This window comes from Castor canadensis, chromosome 4 (genome assembly GCF_047511655.1).
Source record: "Castor canadensis chromosome 4, mCasCan1.hap1v2, whole genome shotgun sequence".
NCBI classification, from domain to species: domain Eukaryota; kingdom Metazoa; phylum Chordata; class Mammalia; order Rodentia; family Castoridae; genus Castor; species Castor canadensis.
In genome coordinates, this window is record NC_133389.1 from 181477748 (window position 1) to 181498165 (window position 20418).

At 44.2% G+C, this 20418-nt stretch overlaps 1 protein-coding gene across 1 annotated transcript in view; it reads right to left on the reverse strand.

Moving 5' to 3' along the window:
• Window positions 1–20418, reverse strand: part of Drc11 (dynein regulatory complex subunit 11) — a 170149-nt gene that overhangs the window by 131982 nt on the left and 17749 nt on the right. The window contains exon 6 of the mRNA XM_074069567.1: window positions 5781–5986. Coding sequence (XP_073925668.1) covers window positions 5781–5986 — 206 coding nt within the window. The remainder of the gene's footprint in view (window positions 1–5780; window positions 5987–20418) is intronic.

Here is a 20418-nt window from a genome sequence, read left to right on the forward strand (position 1 = left end):
ATGCCTTTGATTTGAAAAAGCAAGGAGAAGGAACTTTATCAAAGTCAATCAGATAAATGTAATCTAATTACAAAAATAAATTCGTCCTCGACTTTATCTTTTTTTAAGCAGAGGAATTTTTATAGCCTTGTGAGTTCTGCACAGTGTCCCCAGTAAGGACACTGAGGACGCCTCTGACTGGCTTCCGGACCGCAAGGTCAGCAAAACCAGAGCAAGCGTCCTCGCGAGGCTGGCCAGCTGCACGTTAAAGGAAGCCCGTAAGTCCTGGAACAACTGGGTGCTCTCAGGATGACAGTAGGGGCAGCCGGGTCCTCTGTGGCCCTCTGGGGTTTCAGGTGAGGAAAATGTTCACACGCACTTCTGGCCATGTGCCCTCCAACTCCTGTGTTGAAGGACAAGGTCCAAAAGTGTTTGGAAAGTGTCCCATTAATCTACTTCTCCAAAACCAGGGAGTTTTACAAATTTTGGTCTGGTTTTGCAAACCAAATTGAATGCCTTTCTTTGTTCTCTCATATGTTTTTAACTGTTTTTTTTAATTACAAAAATAATTCCTATTGAAACAATAGACTTTTCGCAGTACCGAAGAATATAAAATAAAACACAGCCCGGCCACTCTACTCCCTAGAGGCAGCCAGGCTCACAGCATATAGTGGACCCTTGCAGGTTTTCATGCATGTGCAAACTCATGTTTAAGAAGTTTAATGTGTTGTGAATACGGTAGCCCCCCTTAGCTGCTGTTCTGCTTTCTGTGGTTTTGATTTCAGTTACTTGCTGTCAACTGTGGTCTGAAAATATTAAGTGCAAAATTCCAGAAATAAACAGTCCATACAGTTTAAATTGGATGCCATTCTGAGTAGCATGATGAAGTTTTATGCTGTGCAATCTCATTCTGCATCCCACCTGGGCTGTGAATCATCCCTTTGTTCAGTGTATCCACACTGTATATACTACCTGCCTGTTACTCTGTAGCCATCTTGATTATCAGATCAACATTTGCAGTGTATATATAGAGCTTTTGTTTAAGCAACACTTATTTTGCTTAATAATGGCCCCAGAGTGCAAGAATAGCGATGCTGGTAATTTTATTGCACTATACTATTACACTCATTCTCTCTTACTGTTGGTTATGCTGTTAATCTTTTTCTACACCTGTTTTATCAATCGAGCTTTGTTAAATAAGTATACATGTATCCAAGTTGTGGGTCCTCCATAGCTAAGAGAGACAGCTGCATGCATATGCACATGTCAACTACTTGATATTGTAATTGTACACGGTGCTTTCAACCTGGTTTTGTGACTTAACAATTACATTGGATTTTAAAATGTGCATAAAAAATAAAGAATTATTTCATTTATAGAAAACACATTTTTGAAAAGCTATTTTCTGATACACGGGAAAAGAAGGGAAGTTCCTGGTGACAGAAGTTCATGAACATAGGACATAACCCCCATTAACTTTGAAAATGAGGGTTTTAATTAGAAGTCAAAGTGATTTATTTAATCAGAAGACTTGGTTCTCCTGAAAAGAAAAAAGTCTTTTTAACTAAATTTCTGTGATTGCAGTTATACAAAATTGTCCCAATTATATTTTCTGCAGACACAGTTTTGTAATTAGTGGGGGGAAAGGGAGATAAAGGAGAAGGTGGAAGGGGTGAATTCAAGTGTGACATATTTGGTACATTGTAAGAATTTTATAAATGCCACGTACCCCCACCCAGCACAACAACAAAAGAAGAAAGAATGACAAGTTACAATGGCACTGGCTTGCAGCATACACTACCTACTTGTGACACTGATAGAGCCCAAGTTCCAGGCACAGGTGTAACTGGCTGCAGCCAGTGGCAGGAGCGCACCTGAGGAAGCAGAAGGTGACAATAAGGCAGAAGGGGAAATGGTGACACAAGGTGACCAGAGCACTCTCCGTCCATGATCGCCTCATGAAACAGGATGATTCCTGTCCTCAGATCACAGATGTGGAAACGGACCCACAGAGAAGTTAAACGCCTGCCTTGCCTGAGGTTGCACAGCTATTTTACGGGAAGCAAGGACTCCAGCTGTGTTTTTAATCATTATGCAAAACTGCCTGGAGGAGGAAAGTGAGGCGGCCTCTGCAGCCTTGGGGAGGAGGCTAGGAGGAATTCAGGAGGAAACTGTGTGTGTGGGGGGCTAAACAACATCTAAACAACAAGGCAGGGGAGGGGAAAGGTGGTGGGGGGAAGGAAGAAAGGGGGCGAATGATCAGGGATGGCCACTGTTGAAAGGTTTGAGTCAAAGGGGGGGAGGCATGTAGAGACCCCAACAGAAACCCCAGAGTGGGAAGAGAACCATAAACTTCTCGAGTTGTGTTGAGGAGAGCTCGTAAGACAGAGTGGTCCCAAGCGACGAACCTGTACCCCAGCAGGGTGGGTTCTGACACAGAGGCTGGAATTGGGACTGTCCAGTGACAGGGTATGCATGACAGAAACCATGGGTTGCAGGAGGAAGCCCCAGGGATCAGGCGGGCTGGAGCAGACAGCCATGTCACAGGCCTGCAGAAACCTGCCAGGGCACAGAAGCCACACAGGCAAGACTTTCTGGTCAGAATGGACTGCATCTGAGGACGATCGCATCTGAGGCAGATTATAAGATCATGCTGTCTAGTGAGGTTGTGGCCATGCCCAAGGCATAGTGTGACACATTCCTCCCGTGTTTGGGTGAGGCTGGTGTACACGCGCCCACTCACTGCAGTCACATATAGGCACAGCACGTAGTGCCATTTGCGGTGCACAGGACTTGAAAAAGGTAGTGCGTGATCACAGCACTGCTTTATGGATTTGCTGGGCTGCAGTTTTTACCATTATTTCAGAGTGTGCACCTTTGACTGAAAAACTGTAAGTCAGTCTGCTGTGTTCCTCTGGCTTCGAGTGCACCACGTCTGGTCTTGCTTTAATCTCACATTGTTTTGTCCCAGGGGCAACAGGCCACACCACACGTGTGATTGTGTACATTCATGCCACGCAGCCTCCGTGTGCAGAGGCTACACCGCCCAGGCATGCGTAAGTCCTCTGTGATGCCCCACATTTCTTAGCACAGGTCCCTGTGAACCGACACATGTCTGTGCACACCTGGCACCAGGTGAGCTGCTGCATTCGGATTTACAACTCCTCCCTCTGGGCAGAAGCCATAGGAAAAATAACTGGGTCAAGATTCTTGAGAAGGGCACATTTGAATTGACTCCCAGGGGACAGTTGACTGGAGGAGACTAGATTACAGCAGAAGAGACAGAGCTAGTTAGACTAACTAACCGTCAGACTTCCTTGTGCTGTGAGAAGGAGTGGGATGGAGACAAAGGCTGGCCAAGGGAACCCTGGGCTCCAGTGTTCCAGGGCTTCAGAAAAACATACTATTTTAAGAGCTAAAGCCCTGGCATTTTGCTGACACACCATCATTCCCGTGACATATTTCTAACAGGTTGACTGAGGCATAATTGACATGCAGTGAACTGCTCGTATTTCACGGGCACAATTTGGAAAGTTTTAACAAGTACATGTATTACTGGCATCGAGTCCTCATTCACACATCCATCTCCTTCAAGATACTTCCCATTTTGCTATGAAGCATCCCTAAGATAACATAAGAAGAAAGCTTGCAAATTTTAATCAATCAAATTTGAGAATATCAAATATTTCAAAGTGGTATTTGTAAGAGAGGACAGCACATGACGGTCGTGTCAACCATTCATAAAGAAACTTTGATCTAAAGTTTAACTATTACTGAGGAAAGAGAGTATTTGAGTCCCACACAAGGTCAACATGGAAAGTCTGTTATCGTTCAGATCTTTCTGAACTGCGCGAAGTTATTGATAAACGAAAAGAGGCTGAGTGTCCCCTCCTGGACTCATGTTGGAGGGACAGTGTGGAGAAGTGGGACCTTTCAGCAGTGATTAGGTCATGAATAGATTAATGTCACTAGCAAGGGAGGAGTTCAGTCATTGTGGGAGTGGGTTAGTTATTGTGGGAGTGGGTTAGTCATTGTGGGAGTGGGTTAGTTATTGTGGGGTTGGCTATTAAAAAGCATGAGTTTGACTGCTTACACTCCTCTCACCAGGTGATGTCTTCTGCCACATGAGGAGAACAAGAAGGTTCCCATGAGATGTGGCCCCACTATCTCGGACTTTCCAGGTTCCAGAACTATGAACCAAGTAAGCTTCTGTTGTTATAATTCACTTGCTCTGTGGTATTCGGATACAGCAGCAGAAGACTGACTAAGACATTACCAGATTGGTTGTTTAACGTTTCCTGGGTCACAGTTTCTGTGGGAGGGAACTGGGAGAGACTCACTGGGTGTCTGTCACATGGCTACCACTAAAGTGTCACCTGGGGAGGGATCCATTTCCAAGTGCACGCAGGTGTGTGTATGTGTGGGCAGGGTTTGGTATTCAGGCTGCTGGGAAGAGAGCCTCAGTTTTGTGGTAGCCCCCCTCAGCCCCAGGCCTTGGGGTCTCTTGATGGGGCCCTCTCAATGTGGCAGCTGCCTTCTCCAAGCCAGCAGGAGAGGAAGTGAGAGGAAGAGATGAGCTAGATGGAGGCAAGTGCCCATGACCTCTGCCGTGTTTTTTCCTTTAGAAATGAGTCGCCAAGGGGAGGATCACAGAACCTGGCTCAGAGCCTGCCCGCCACAGATGTCAAATCTTTAATATCATTTTGCAAGAGAAGTTCGATTTTTTTATTGCCAACAGTGACATTCTGTGGGCCCAATGAGGTAACTAACCAGATTGGTGTCTGAGCACCTCTGGACCTGATATGACACTACATGACACAATGCCTACTCAAGAAAAGACTTGCCCAAGTCTCCTTGCTTGGCACCTGAGACTGACCAGGGCAATCTGCCTTTTGTCCTTCCCTCCTGAATTAAAGCAGACTGTAAAACAGTCTATAATTGGGTGCCATGGCTCATGCCTGTAATCCCAGCTACTGAGGAGGCAGAGATCAGGAAATTGAGGTTTGAAGCCAGCCCAGGCAAACAGTTCACGAGACCCTGTCTCAAAAAAAACATCACCAGAAAGGACTGGTGGAGTGACTAAAGGTGAAGACCCTGAGTTCAAGCCCCAGTACCACAAAAAATAAACAAACAAAAAACACACACCAAAAAAAACCCCCAAAAAACAAAAACGGTCCATATAGTTACCTACAAAGTGTGTGGAACTTCTTGAACACAGAAGACCTTCCAAAACCTGAATCTTACAAACAAGTCTTAAATCATCCAGCATTTCATTTAAGACCAGTGAGAAGATGCACGAGCAGGCCTCAGGCCTTGTCCCCAGAACTCCTACCATCCCTCTGTCTCAGGAAGACCTGGTGTCAAGTCCTGGGGCCAGCAGCCACCTGGCAGGATTGACAGACAAGTGCAGGACTGACGGCTTTGAGCCTCTCACAGTCAGCGGGCCTGTGGGGTCCCAGAGGGAAGGGCAACGGCACCTGATTGTGGCCGGATTCCCCAGCTTTGGGACACACCTGCCTGTGAAGTCCTATTTCGTGAGACTATGTCATCCACCCATCCCTTTCCACTTCATGTGGTCACAGAAGCACTATGGGACCATATTTCCATATTGAAAAGAAAAAAAAAAAACGGACAAGAAGTAATTTCATATAAAAAGGAATTAATTTCTGAATTCTTGGCCTTAGAATTTAAGAAACTGCACACTCCTATACCAGTGTACTGTCGTGCTCGAGAACCTACAAGAAGCTGAACCCTAAAGAGCTCACTGGGTGGCTGTGCCCTGCTGAGCCATGCTCGGTCACCTGCACTCGATGAACCACTGCCGGATCTGGTCCTGAAGGCTGTCCTTGAAGTCCTGTCCTTCTACCAACGCCAGGTCTTTCTTGATGGTCACCAAGGCTTCCTTGTAGCGCTCCTCGTGCTTCAGCTGCACCTCGCTCCGCAGCTGGTTCACCTTCTCCGCCCGGATGAACGTGGCACTGACTTCATCGAAGAGAGGCGGGGGGTTCTGCCAAGAGAAGCCAGAGTGTTACAGATCGCCGGCGTCACAGAGCTGTGAAAGCGCTGGAAATGAGTCCGGTAGATCCACAGCTTCTGTGGAGCCTCGCCAAAGGTACGTGAGAAAGACACCCAGAACACAAGGTCAGCCCAGGCATGAACAGGTGAAGGACTGGCTCCCCCATGGGGACGGAAGACGGGGCTCACACTACACCATTTCCCAAGCTTGGGGAGGGTAATGTCACAAATGCAGACTCCATGTCTCAGCTAGAGTTTCAGTGTCCCTGTAAGGCTTGGTCCCCAGGGTGGTACCACTGGGAGGTCAGTCTAGTGGGAGGTCTTTAGGTTGCTGGAGCTTTGCTTCAAGGAGATAATGGGACCCCAGTCTTTTCCTCCTCCTTTTTTCCTTCCTGGCTATGCAGTGAGTGACTTTGCTCCACCACGCATTCCTGCCATGAGGTGCTGTCTCACCCCAGGCCCAAGTATTGGGGCCAATTGATTATGACTGGCACTTCTCAACTCTTAGCCAAAATAAACCTTTTATCTTTTTAAGTTGACCATCTCAGGTGTTTTGTTATAGTAACAGAAAACTGACTAACACATTCAATAAACCTTAAAAAATTCCTTCACACTATAGAAAGCACAGCTTTTCCAAATCAGACAGTACATAGAAGAAGGAAGTATTCAAAGCAAGAACTGGTGAAAAGAGTTGGGGTGCCCTGATTTTGACAATGAACTACACCAAAATGTCTTTGAAAGCATCAGTTGTATTGCTACAGACCTCCAAAGAGGGAATTCTGCAGCTGGCTTGAGACATCAGTCTGATACTGCACTTGGTACCAGAGTGCTTTCCTTTAGAACCTGCAGATCAGTGAGTCAGCGGGTGAGTGGCTGTGCAGTCACAGCTCAGCCTCTGCAGAGGGAGTGTAAGAGAGACACTCTGTCACTTGAAGACAAAAATCTAAAGAAATGAAATTGGTGGGGCAAGATTCACATATGCCACAATGGAGAACGACCTCAAATAATTGACCAAAGCGCCGTGTTGAGGGTGTGGATGGAAAGAGGTAAAAGAGGACTTGGAGAAGGAAGACATATCCGGAGCTTGTGGTACCCAGGTCATAGCTGCAGAGCTGTAGGACTGTTCTTTACTGATGGAGACACCAAGCGGCAGTTTAGAGACTCAGACAGACTGTCCAGCAAGACAACGGCAAGTCCACTGCCGTGCTGGAGCCAGCCCGTCAAGGCAACTGACATCCAGCTGACAATTTTTTAGGAATTTTGCATACTGGATGTTAAACACAATTTTTAAATGCAAAATGATATAAATTTAATTAAACAAATTATATTGGAAGCAAAGGGTTGTCACTACTCAAACCTCATCACTTCCGAACTGTTTTCCTGGACTTTCCTGCCGCCTCTGCCCTTGCAGTTATGACATCTGCTGCATCTCTGTGGTGTGGTGCCACTGAGCCACTGTGACCCCAGTGGTGCTTAGGTTAGCAGCTTACAGTCAGTCACCATGGGAATGCTTACACCATGAAACTGGCAAAACCCACAAATCATAAATCAGGGCCTGGTTTTATTGTTTTGATTTGTTTGGACTTCAGCAAGTGATAGAGGAAATATAAATAATGAGAAAGAACACAAAGTGTGGTAGGTACTAGCCATATCGTGAACTGTACACACACACACACACACACAAACCCACAGAAGCTTTCCTTCTAGTATTGAGAACCCATGATCTAATTCAGCAAAGAAGTGCTCAGTTCTAGAACGTGAATGAGAGAAGCTCTGACATGCAATGTTGTTCCACTTTCATCTTGCTCAGTAACACAAATGCAAATGTCAATCAACAGTCATATCAGAACTATATTTGTCAATTGCAACCACAGGCTGACACCAGAGGCATGAGTCCAGTCACTATCACAGGAAGTACCCTATGAGAGTCAATGGCTGTAAGGAATTTGCAACACAGAGGTCATAGTTTATTATTTGTAGATTGCATGCACACATCTTTATGTCAGTAACAGTATGGCAAACTTACACTTGAGTACATATGCATACATTTTATTTTTTTGTCCCAGAAAGCCATGTTTAAGCATTCCCAGCATGCACTGGGTTGGTGCAAGAGCAGATCAGTTGTGCTGGGTCCTACCCTCCCCTGCTGGTCATCACAGTCTGCCCACCATCCTTCTCCATTGTCTTCCTTCCCAAAGGAGCTGTCGGGTATGCCATGGTCAAAGAGTCCAGGGCAAACCTCAGAAGATTTTTTGCAGAACCAGAAATGAAGTGAATGTCATTTTCCCGGGAAGGGGAGCAATGAAAGGCCAGGTGTGGAAGTGTGAAGGAGACTGTGTGTTTTAGCTCACAACGAGGTGAGGTGGGCTAGCAACCCAGGCAACCCTGCTACAGGCAGTAATCCTCACCACAGAGGCATCGAACTGATGACGCCTGTGGCTTTCTCTCCAAAGAGTGTGTTTTAAGTTCATATAATAAAATAAAACACATATGTTTGTGAAGAAACCAGTTACCTGGGCACACAGGTCTAGTTTGTGACAACTGGACTAGGGTCACTGGTTAATGAGAGGAGAACTGCAGGAGCTAAGTGACATTTGTGTCACTTCACATGAAGGGTGCTCACTACCATGGTTTATGGCTACCGATGGAGGGGAACCTCGATCACCAATCACCAGGCAGAGGCAGCACTGTCACATCACCCACTGGGAAGTTCCTCCCCTCACACCACCTCCACACCTCTGTGTGCAGCCCACACTTAGCAGAAGGACTGTGCTCTCCTCCTCGAGGGTGGCGTGTCCGTGCACAGTGGGTGGCAGGTACGACTTGTCTCTGCTTCCCTGGCCATTCAATTACCCATTTATATATAGATGAGTGTGGGCCCATGGATATTTTGTTTTTTGGGTTATAAGCCAATACTGCTGCATTTATTTGGTTGCTCAACTTGACTCAGTTGTGGACATTGGGAGCTCTCCATTGCAGCTGTCTGTGTCACTTCAACATACCGCCACCATCGTGTGTGTGGTGTGTGTATGTTCGTTTTACCTGTGCACAATTTCATGGCTTCACATTACTAGCTCCCCAGTTCCCTTTCATGCCATCTTCTCCCACCCTGCCAGGTCGGTCTTGTCCCTCAGAGGCACACTGGGCCATGAGGACTGAATTGAACACAGAAAGCCCTGTTATAGAGCCCGCATGGCGGGAGCACAGTGGGTGTTTGCCATAGTGGCTATTGTGAGGGCTGTCGTGCCAGGGTGCCCCAACAACCATGCAGGTGGAACCCAGGAAGGCCAGGGAGCTACTTTGGGGCTAAAAGAACAAAATTAAAGTTCCTTTCAAATGCTGTGAAGCAAGAATACCACAACATTCATGACCTCTCTACATAAGGCATTAGCAAAACTATAAATTTAAATTGACTACTATAAAAGATTATCTTAAAGATTCTATTTGTGCCAGGTACTGAAATAAATTCAAAGCAGCAGATTAAATGCTAAAGGTAATAAGCATGTACGTGCCAACGCACACACTGGACAGGGCAGGTGGTGACAATGCTCACCATGGAGATGTTATTGAAGACAGTCCACTTAAGGCCATAGTCAAGTGAAAAAAGAAGAAAATCACTTATGTGATGCTTTCTAAATATTTATACCAGACAACTCAAGAAAATGAGGCAATTTTCTAAGTTTAGTACAATGAGCACTCACAACTTTTACAAGAGGGAGAAACCCCTAAAACACACGAATAGTAAAGACAGTGAGAATTATAACATGACCTTTAAGAACAATGATAAAACAAACAATTGACATCCATCCCTTCATGACATGGGCTCGATGCCTGACTTCCCCTTATGTTATGTAGTTAGTGTTGGAATTAAGAGAGGCATTTCCCACATTTAGTCATTATAAGAGGTAATTCTTTTACCTTCTAGGTAATATTTGTCATGCCTAGTGTTTATGTTTTAAAGGTATGAAATACAAGGAGGGAGAAGACCCAAATTAATAAAATCAGAGTTGAAAAGGGGACATAACCACAAATACCAACAAAATCCAGAGAGCTATTAGAGAGTACTTTGAAAAATTATATTCAAGTAAACTGGAAAATCTACATGAAATGGACAAATTCCTAGATGCATATAACCAACCAAAATTGAACCAAGAAGATATTAACCACATAAATATAATGAAATTGAAACAGTAATAAAGAGCCTCCCTACAAAGAAGAGCCCAGGACCTGATAGATTCATGGTCTAACTTTACCAAACCTTTAAAGAGGAACTAACACCAATACTCCTCAAACTTGTCCAGAAAATAGAAAGGGAAGTAAAACTACCACACTCATTCTATGAAGCCAGCAGTACACTCATTCCAAAACCAAAGACATAACCAGAAAAGAGAATTATAGACCAATATATTTAACAGATACAGATGCAAAGATTCTCAACAAAATACTGGCAAACAGAATTCAACATTACATCAAAAAGATCATACACTATGAACAAGACGGTTTCATTCCAGGGATGCAAGGATGGTTCACCATACAGAAATCCATACAGCATATAAACAGAAGCAAGGACAAAACCCACAGGATCCTCTCAATAGACCCTGAAAAAGCTTTTGACAAAACCCAAAAACCCAGAAACTAGGAATAGAAGGAATATTCCTCAACACAATAAAGTCTATATATGACAAAGCTCGAGTCAACATCATACTAAGTGGAGAACAACTGAAACTGTTCCCCTTAAAATCAGGAACGAGAGAGCTGTCTGCTTTCTCCACTCCTACTCAATATAGTTTTGGAATTCCTAGCCAGAACAATAAGACAAGAGCAAGAAATAAAAGGGATCCAATAGGAAAGGAAGAAATCAAACTATCCATGTTTGCAAATGATATGATTGTATACCTAAGAGACCCTCAAATCTCCACCAAAAACCTACTAGAAATCATAAACTCTTTCAGCAAAGTATCAGGATACAAAATTAACATACAGAAATCAGTAATTTTTCTTTATACCAACAATGCACAAACTAGGAAAGAAATCAGGGAAACAATCTCATTTATGATAGCCTCTAAACAATAAAGTACCTTGGAATAAATTTAATGAAAGAAACCAAAGACCTTTTTAGTGAAAATTATAAACCACTGAAGAGAGAAATCAAAGAAGGCATCAGAAGATGGAAAGACCTTCCTTGCTTGTGGATTGGTAGAATCAACATTGTGAAAATGTTACCAAAACATTTTCCATGCTACCAAAAGCAATCTACATGTTCATCACAATCCCTATCAAAATTCCAATGACATTTGCACAGAAATAGAAAAAGCAATCATGAAATACATATGGAAACACAAAAGACCTCGAACAGCCAAAGCAATTCTGAGTAAAAAGTTCAATGCTGGAGGCATCACAGTACCTGACTTCAAACCATACTACAGAACCACAACAATAAAAACAGCACGGTATTGGCACAAAAAACAGACCAGAAGACCAACGGATCAGAATAAAGATCCATACATAAGCCCGCACATCTATACCTAACTGATCATTGGCAAAAGAGCTCAAAATGCATGACAGAGAAAAGATAGCCTCTTCAACAAATGCTGCTGGGAAAACTGGAGATTCACATGTAGAAGACTGAAGCTAGATCCCTGTCTTTCACCCTGTACCAAAATCAACTCAAAATGGATCAAAGACCTTAAAAGGCCTGAAACACTGAAACAACTCCAAGAAGTGACAGGAAATACACTGGAACAGATAGGTATAAGGAATGACTTCCTAAACAGAGCTCAAAAGACTCAACATCTAAGAGAAAGAATGAACCAACAGGGCTGCATCAAATTAAAGAGCTTCTGCACAGCAAAGGAAACAGTCACCAAACTGAATTCCTACAGAATGGGAGAAAATCTTTGCCAGCTACATCTTATCAGCTACATCTGATAAGGGACTAATATCCAGAACCTATAGGGCACTCAAAAAACTCAGCCCCCAAAGAATCAAAACCCCAAAGAGGAAATGGGAAGATGAATTAAACAGGGAATTCTCAAAGGAAGAGGTACAAATGGCCAGTAAACACATGAAGAAGTGGTCAACTTCCCTGGTTACAAAAGAGATAAAAATCAAAATAACACTTAGATTTCATCTCACCCCAGTTAAAATGGCCATAGTCAAGGGTAATAACAACAACAAATGCTGCGAGGATGTGGCAAAATGGGAACCCTTATTCACTGCTGGTGGGAGTGCAAATTAGTGCAACCACTATGGAAAGCAGTATGGAGATTCCTCAAAAAGCTAGAGACAGAACTGCCACATGATCCAGTGATATCACTCCTGGGCATCTACCCAAAGGAACGTAAGTCAGGGTACAGTACAGACACCTGCACACGATGTTCTCACAGCACTGTTCACAATAGCCAAGCTCTGGACACAACCCAGGTACCCTACAACTGATGAATGGGTCATGAAATTGTGGTACATGTACACAATGGAGTGTTACTCAGCCATAAGGAATAATGACATGTGGTTTGAAGGTAAATGGAGGCAATTGGAGGACATCATGTTAACTGAAGTTAGCCAAGTTCAGAAACACAAAAGACACATGTTTTCTCTCATACATAGAAGATAGATCCAAAGATAAACATATACACAAAAACAAGCAGGACCATATACAAACTCATATGTAGAACATGTCTGTAACAGTGGAACTACTCTATAGAACTCAGGGAAAGAGGGAAAGGAAAAGAGAGTGACAGAGCATCAGTAATGTTGAATACCACAAGACGTGCAGGTAGAGGAAATAAGGATGAGTACTGAAAACCACTGAAAAACAGGGGGGTGGGAGGTAAAGGGGTAAGGGAGAGTATTCGAAAGGATTGAACAGACTGAAGTAAAGCACACCTATAGTGAGTGTACATTGAGACACCCCTTTGACATCAGCTTAAATATTAATAATGAAAATCAGGACTGAAAAATAGGCAGAGTGTGTATGGGGGAGGATGAAGGAAGGAGATTAAGACAATGGGATATGATTGATGGACTTCGAATACCTATGTGAAACAGAACTAAAAAACCTCTTGCAATTGCTTTAAGTGGGGTGGGGAGGATACTAAGGGGGAGAGACAATGGGGACAATGTAAATAATGCACAATATAAGTGACAATAAGAATTGTCACTACAAATCCCCCCATAATGAATATATCCTAATAAAATATTTATAATAATAATAATAAAAATAAAGATATGAAATAAACGTTCATCATTTGTGGTATTTCTACCTAATCTGGCCAACTGCTCCTTTAAAGTTGACGTCTTCACGCTGGCGTGCAGATGGACTGGTGCCACAAGTGAGCAGGATCACTTTGCCTCTGACAAGTGGGGACTGTCGAGGTCTTGCATTGATGCTCAGACTGTCTGTGGCATTGATGAAGTCTGTGACACTGCTTTCCTGGGGGCGCATTGCTCCTGTGTCACTTGTGGATCTCCTTCACCGGTGTATACAACTGTGTGTGAGTTGGGTCTTTCCTCATTTCATTCCTAAAAACCAGTGGATGAGTAGGTGACTGATTTGTGTCTGGTCAGTTGGACAACAGGAAGTGTTAGGGAAACAACACTGCCTGCATGATCTCAGAATGGAACAGTGTGTGCCCAGTGCTGGCTGGAGTTTCCCACCTACCCCATTGACAAGGCCATGGTGTCGCTACCTGTCCTGCATGGTCCTGTACTCGTCTCTTCAGTGATGTCATCCCTGTGTTTGGAGGCAGATCTGATTGCGTGGGGATCCCACTGAACAGATGCAGAAATGGAGTCTTGGATGCCTCCCAAGGGGGCTCCACACTAGAGAAGAAGCCAGCAGTACGGGTCCCCTTTTGGTGCTGCCCTACTCAAGCCTCCATGCTGTGTTGTTAATACACGTGCATCGACGCGTGTGTCTTGATGGAGACTTTCTCTGACAAAAACACATTTGGGTCGTTTGTACCTCCCCACTCTAGTTGCTTCTGAATTTAAAGGTTATAATATATTTAGGTTCTATGTTAATGAGGAAATTTTCCTTTGGGCAAAAACATTTTTTTTTCTCTTTAGCAACGTTGGTCATATAGAATTCAAATTTGTTAACTTGCCACGTAAACAGCAGCTCATTTAAAAATAAATTACCAGAGAACACGATATATACTATATATGGAAAAGCCTCAGCTGGAGCACAATGCATCTAATGAAGGCTTCCCGTGTGAATAAACCATTATGTTTACAAGTCTCCACAGTTAATGACCTGGAACAGGACAACGAAACCTGCATTTGTAGCAAGGTCCTCTGTCAGCAAAAATATACATATTAATAATTGATGTCGCTGTAGAAACAGGACGTCATGTGATCCTTCCTGGGTGTGTGGGGGAAATAGGACTGCATGGTCCATTAACTTAAAATGCTTATCTAATGTTTGATGGCCTTTGTCCTTAAAATTCCTTGTTCCAATTAGTAAGAGAAAATGGACATTTGTCCAAATGAAAATCTGCTCAATCCATCAGTCCCAAATATACTTGCAAATAAGTGGTTTGATGCTGGAGACTTTGTTAGGAGCTTCTTGCCTGGGGTGGTGGAGGTGGCGTTTGTCACCCAAGGTGAAGCTGGAGCAGTGGGGAAGGGACCGGTGAAAGCCAGTGGCCATCTTGTAGCACCATGGGGACACTGAGCAGCCACTCGTATGTAGGCCCCCCAGTTCCACTTTGCATAGCGAAGACCTCGCGCTGTACCAAGTCCCACTGATCATGGCTCCATTTCAAGATTGTGCAGGGTAGGGGGTCCTTTGTATTACAATCAGCCATTTTGTGTGGTCATCTCCCTTTGGGGAACACGTGTGCATTTATGCACACCCCCACTCACACATACAAGCCGTGGGAGAAGCCGAAAAGACAACCACAGAGCCAGAGTGCTCTGAACCTTCCTTTGCCCTCTGGCTCAGAGGAAGTCAGGGCGACTCTTTATACTAGAATGCACAATTTTAGCAAGTATCAAACTATTAAAGAATAAAAGAAAATTTCTAGCCTGCAAAGGTCAATTGCTTAAATTTTTTTTTTTAAATTTAAAAAATGTGCTCCTTTTGGAAGTGGGACCGAGCAGGGTCTGGTGGGGTCTCGCCAAGGGTGAATCTGCTGCTTTTGGTTCTTGTGTCTTTAAAAACATTTCTAAGTAAACACTTTGAAAGCACTTAATGCTTTTAAGTGGTTTGCAAATATCAGGTCATTTATTTATTCCTCGCCATAGCTTCATTCTATATATGAGGAAGCAGAGGCACAGAGCGGTCAAAGAACTTGTGTTCTCACAAGATCACACAGCCAGGAAGCAGCAGACTGGGGCAATCTTTGGATGGAGGTATGTATTCCAGAGGCTCTGTTCTTCCTCGCGGTGCTTTGCTGCCAGTCTTTGTTTAGTTTTCCTTGAGCTTAAAACATTTCGTCTGAAAATGATTTCTTGTGGGTACTACCAACCATACTTTGAAAAGATGTGTATTTGTAATTTTAATAGTTATTTCTGAACTGCCTTGCAAAGTGGTTGCACAATTTACTCTCCAACCAAGTGTGTGACAGTGCTGGGTATCTATACCTTACCAACATGGTGACATTATCCTTTTTGATGTTTTCTAACTCAAATGGGTAAGAAAAACTCACAATTTAATAAGCACGTTTGCATTATGAGTGAAACCCAGGATTATAAACTATTTGAGAGAAAAAAAAAGACACACTAACACTTACGTAGTGCTTCTGTGGACATGCTCAGTGCTGTTTTGCATGAACCGTGTAGAATCGGCTGCACAGAGAGGTCACGGTACCACTCATGTTCACAAGGCTGGTAAACAGAATGACCCTGGGCAGGCCAGCTCTGGAGTCCATGGCCTTAAGGAACTGGTGTGAGCTGAAGGGAGGGAGATGTCCAAACCAGCCCTGGAATGCAGATAAAGAACTCCTGGGGCCCAGGGACAAGAGGGTGGGCAGGAAAGAGAATCATTTTTGTCATTTAGTCTCGGATGACCTAGAAACCCATGGCAAGAATTAAGCAAAATAATAGTGGGAACTAGAAATAAGAGCAGTATAAAAACCCCTTGAAATCAAACTAAAGTTCCCAGGGAACTCGATGGTAAAATCCTATTTAATAGAAAATAGTGGCTTTTCCTTTTTTTTTTTGTTTTTAAGCCTCGTGAAGTGGACTTTTTGAAATGGTGAAGACTTCAGGGTGACCTCCCTGCTGGCGTGTGACAGCCCTGAATGGCAGCTGTGCCTGGAGAGCCCTTCCCCTGGAGACGCGCTGTGTGGGGTCCCACCTGTTGCCCTCGGTGGTGCCCTTAGCAGGGAGGGGCCCCCGTGGCTAGTCAAGGGATTAGCAGGCCAGATTAACCCCCTGGGCTCGTCCAGGTCAAACTTCAGCTGGCTGATTTCCAGGTCATCGATTCATTGGTGTGTGACAACAAAAGTCAGGACAGTTTCTGTTTTGAGATTGGTTGCACACATGTTTTATGAAAGGACTTCTTTGGAAGGATTTTGCTCCATGGGGAAAGTTACCACATTTCCTGATAGCTTCCTTTTGTACAGATCATTCAGTCATTCACTTGTATAATTTTCCAAGACGACAACAGCCACCATTCCTTGGAGGGGTGTCCATTCCTCGTTCCAGGCCTTCACCTAGTCTGTCATAAAGTCCTGCCTGACTTTACAGAAGAGGAAACTGAGGCACACAGGGAGGATGAGCTTGTCATTCAGGCTCCGTCTGCTGGCGTGGTGCACAGCTGGGCTTTGACCCACTGTCTTTCTGTCTCTTCAGGCTTGTTCCCATCTGGCCACCTCAGAGGCCAGCTTGTCTGCAGCATCCAGCGAGGGGCACCCCCTTCAAAGCTGGGGGACACAGATCAGGGAACACTCCCTTGGGACACTTAGGGAGCAGCTCTTCCGCATTTAAAAACAAAGAAAAACAAAACTCCACAAAGCAAGGTGATACCTTCCTTTGTTTTGCGGTACTTGGGTTTGAACTCAGGCATCGGTGCTGCAGGACAGGCGTTCTACCGCTTGAGTACACCTCCAGTCCTTTCACTTTTAGTTTGATTTTCAGATAGAGTCTTGAGCTTCTCCTGTAGCTGGGATTACAGGTGTGTAGCTCCTAGCTCGGCTGACTTGTTTTTGTGTGTGTGGTTTTGGGATCAAACCCAGGTCTGCTGGACAAGCAGTCTACCTCTGAGTTATACCTCAGCCCAGAAAATTTGCTTTTTGAGAATCAACTCACATTTTTTTTTTTAAATAGAAATAGTCAAACACACATGGCCAAGCAGCACTCCGTAGCTCTGTGTGATTAGGAAAGAGCACTGTGCTTTGTCTGCTCACTGAGCTCTCCCCGGTGGGCCTGGGGACAGAGTTACACTCATGAGGTGCCTCAGCTCATTCTGGGATTTATTTGTCAATAAGAAAAACAACTAATTTATTAGCCCCCAAAGCAATCTAGAATATAGTTTGTTTCGTGGTAGGATTTGAGAGTGAGCAGGGTTTTATGGTGCTTTTAGGATTCAGATGATGTGTGTGGAAGTGACAAGCCTTCCTCTTTCCTAAGTGTCCTCAGTGTTCCTCATCATAACGCAAACGTTGACAGCCTCAGGGTGACATAAAACACATCGTGGCCATGACCGCAGGACGAGTCACTTCAAAGGGATCCACAGAAAGAAACGCATTGCACTCATTAGTTTCCCTCCATGCGATCCACTCCATTGGCTCTGCCAATTAGAATAACCGCACAGGAACCTTTGCGGTGCTATTTATTTCCCTTTGTAGATTTTAAAATATAAATATTTAAAATAGTAATTTCCAAAAAACAAAAATCATTTATGACAATGGTAAAAGGCACTTTTGGCCAGAAATTGAAGGCAAGATGAGTCTCCTGTTCTGACTCTGGTTTCTGTCACTAGAGAAGTCACACTGCTGAAAACATGTGGGCATCTCGTGAGGACACAGACACAGTTTTGGTAGATAAGTCAGTGGTTTATGTTGTCATAGCGGAACAAGAGGGAATAACAGAGAGCTGGAACTGAAAATCAACAGGGAGTAAGGTCATCCGTGACACGTAGACAGCATAGTTGATTGAAAACATGTCCTGGACTTGGGTATCAGACACGTGTGACTGGGGACTGAACGGGGCTTCGTGCTTGTTTTACCACTTGAGCCGAGCCCCAAGTGGGTTAATGGGGGTAGAAAACTTTCTTCTAAAAATTGCCCCCAGATATGATTCAATGGTGTAAAACGTTGGCAGAACACACCAGGGCCAGAGGGCACACACTTGGGAGCGGGGAGGAGCGTCAAATGCAATACCTCAGGGACAAGGGCCTCTCTCCATCCTTCATGCCACCCATGCTGCTCTGCTGAGGGACAGTTGCAAACAACACACATTCCAGCTGGGAACGCGTGAGCTACAAGGTAAAACTGAGAAGTTTAAGTTAAAAACATGTGCTGTCAGCTGGGCACCGGAGGCTCAGGCTTCTAATTCTAGTTACTTGAGAGGCTAAGATTGGGAGGATTGAGGTTTGAAGCCAGTCCTGGCTAAAAGTTAGCAAGACCCCATCCCAACCCACAGCTGGGTGTGGTGTCGTGCACCTGCCATTCCAGTGACCTCGGGCAGTCTAAAATGGTAGGATTGCAGTCCAGGTTGGCCTAAGCAAAAAGGGGACCCCATGTCCAAAATAACCAGACCAAAAAGTGCTGGAGGTGTGGCTCAAGTGATAGAGTGCCTACCTGGCAAGTGTGAAACCCCAAAACTGATAAAAAGGAAGGAGGGAAGAGAGGGAGGGAGGGAGGGAGGGAAAGAAAGAAAGAATGAAAGAAAGAAAGAAAGAAAGAAAGAAAGAATATTTAAAAATGCATGTGATTTTATCTTTACATGGCGTCAGTGGGAGCCAAGACTTTAGAAAAAGAACACGTCAGCCCTGCCTGCCTTTCTGTCGTGTGGCTCACAGCAGCTGATCAGTAACTGAGCTCAATTACATGGAAACTTACTTAAATAGAAGTTGTTGAGTCAGAACTTCTGCTAACACAGATTTCATATTAAGCTTTGAGTGCCTTTGATTGAATCGAAGGCTGCTAATTTAATTTTTAAAGTAGAAATCTGAACATAACTTCTCTGTATCCTATATCCATGTGCCTTGAAAGGGTGTTGACTGAGAAATGCTGCATTATTATCTGTCTACCTGTCCACATGTGCCAAAAAAATGAGAGATTTTAGGAGAAAACAATGGATAATATTTTTCTGCCATTATCTTTTACTTTAAAATGTGTTTTTTCTGATTAACAAAGTGAAATTTGATCATTACAGGAAATATCAACAAAAAATCTTCCAGAGTTCACCCATTAAAACATAGGCTCTGGGCTGGGCACTACTCAGGAGGCAGAGATTAGGAGGATTACTGTTTGAGGCCAGTCTGGGCAGAAGGTTAGCAAGACTTCACCTCAACAAGCAAGCTGGGTGTGTGGTGGCACATGCCTGCAATCCTAGCTATGTTGGAGGTATATCTGAAAAAATAATGAAAGCAAAAGGGGCTGGGGTCGTAGTTCAAGTATTAGAGTGCTTGCTTAGCAAGAGCAAGGTCCTGAGTTCGAATTCTAGGACTGCAAAAAAAAAAAAAACCCAAAACTATGAGCTTTATTCACAGTTGGCACTGCCCCTTTCTTTCTGTTCTGTATGCATGGATGTGTGCATACATTTACATGGAGTTATGTTGTATGTATAATTCTGAATCCTGAATTTTCACCTGGAGCATTATCATGTCACCAAAAATGAGTCATAAATGTCCTCCTTCATGGTACATCGTTGCATTTTGCAAGGCCACCATAAATGATTGAACTACACACCCACTCCAGAGTAGCAGAATGGGGTATTCCCAATTTTTCACTATAAAGGAGAACTCTGCAGGGAATTCTGCCTCTGATGACACATCAGGGTAGGCACGAAGTGCGGGTGACGGAGCTGAGTGTTTTAAGGCCTGGCTGAATCTTGTTGGGCTTTCGGAAAGGCAGAGTCAATTTAACTCATCATGGGCGAGAGAAAGCATCTCCTCACACTCTGCCTGCATTGCTATTTCAAAACCTTTCCGTTTTTGCTAATGACACAGACACAGCCTTCCCTTCTCTGCCAGATTTAAGATGCACACCTGGAACAGTGGGATGCAGCTGCAGTCGGGGCTGGGGGTGCAGCTGCAACGGCCAAGGGTGGTCTGGTTTATTTGCCAGCATCTCTGTGTCAGTCATTTTCTCTGTTGCTGTGACAGATCGGAGGAAAACAACCTAAAGGGAGGATTCCTTGATTTTGGCTCAGGGGATCAGAAGTTTTGGTCCCTTGTGGTGGGGAGGATGAGGAAGAACTCACCTCATGGCTGCCAGGAAGCAGAGAGACAGACGGAGATGGACAGAGAGGCAG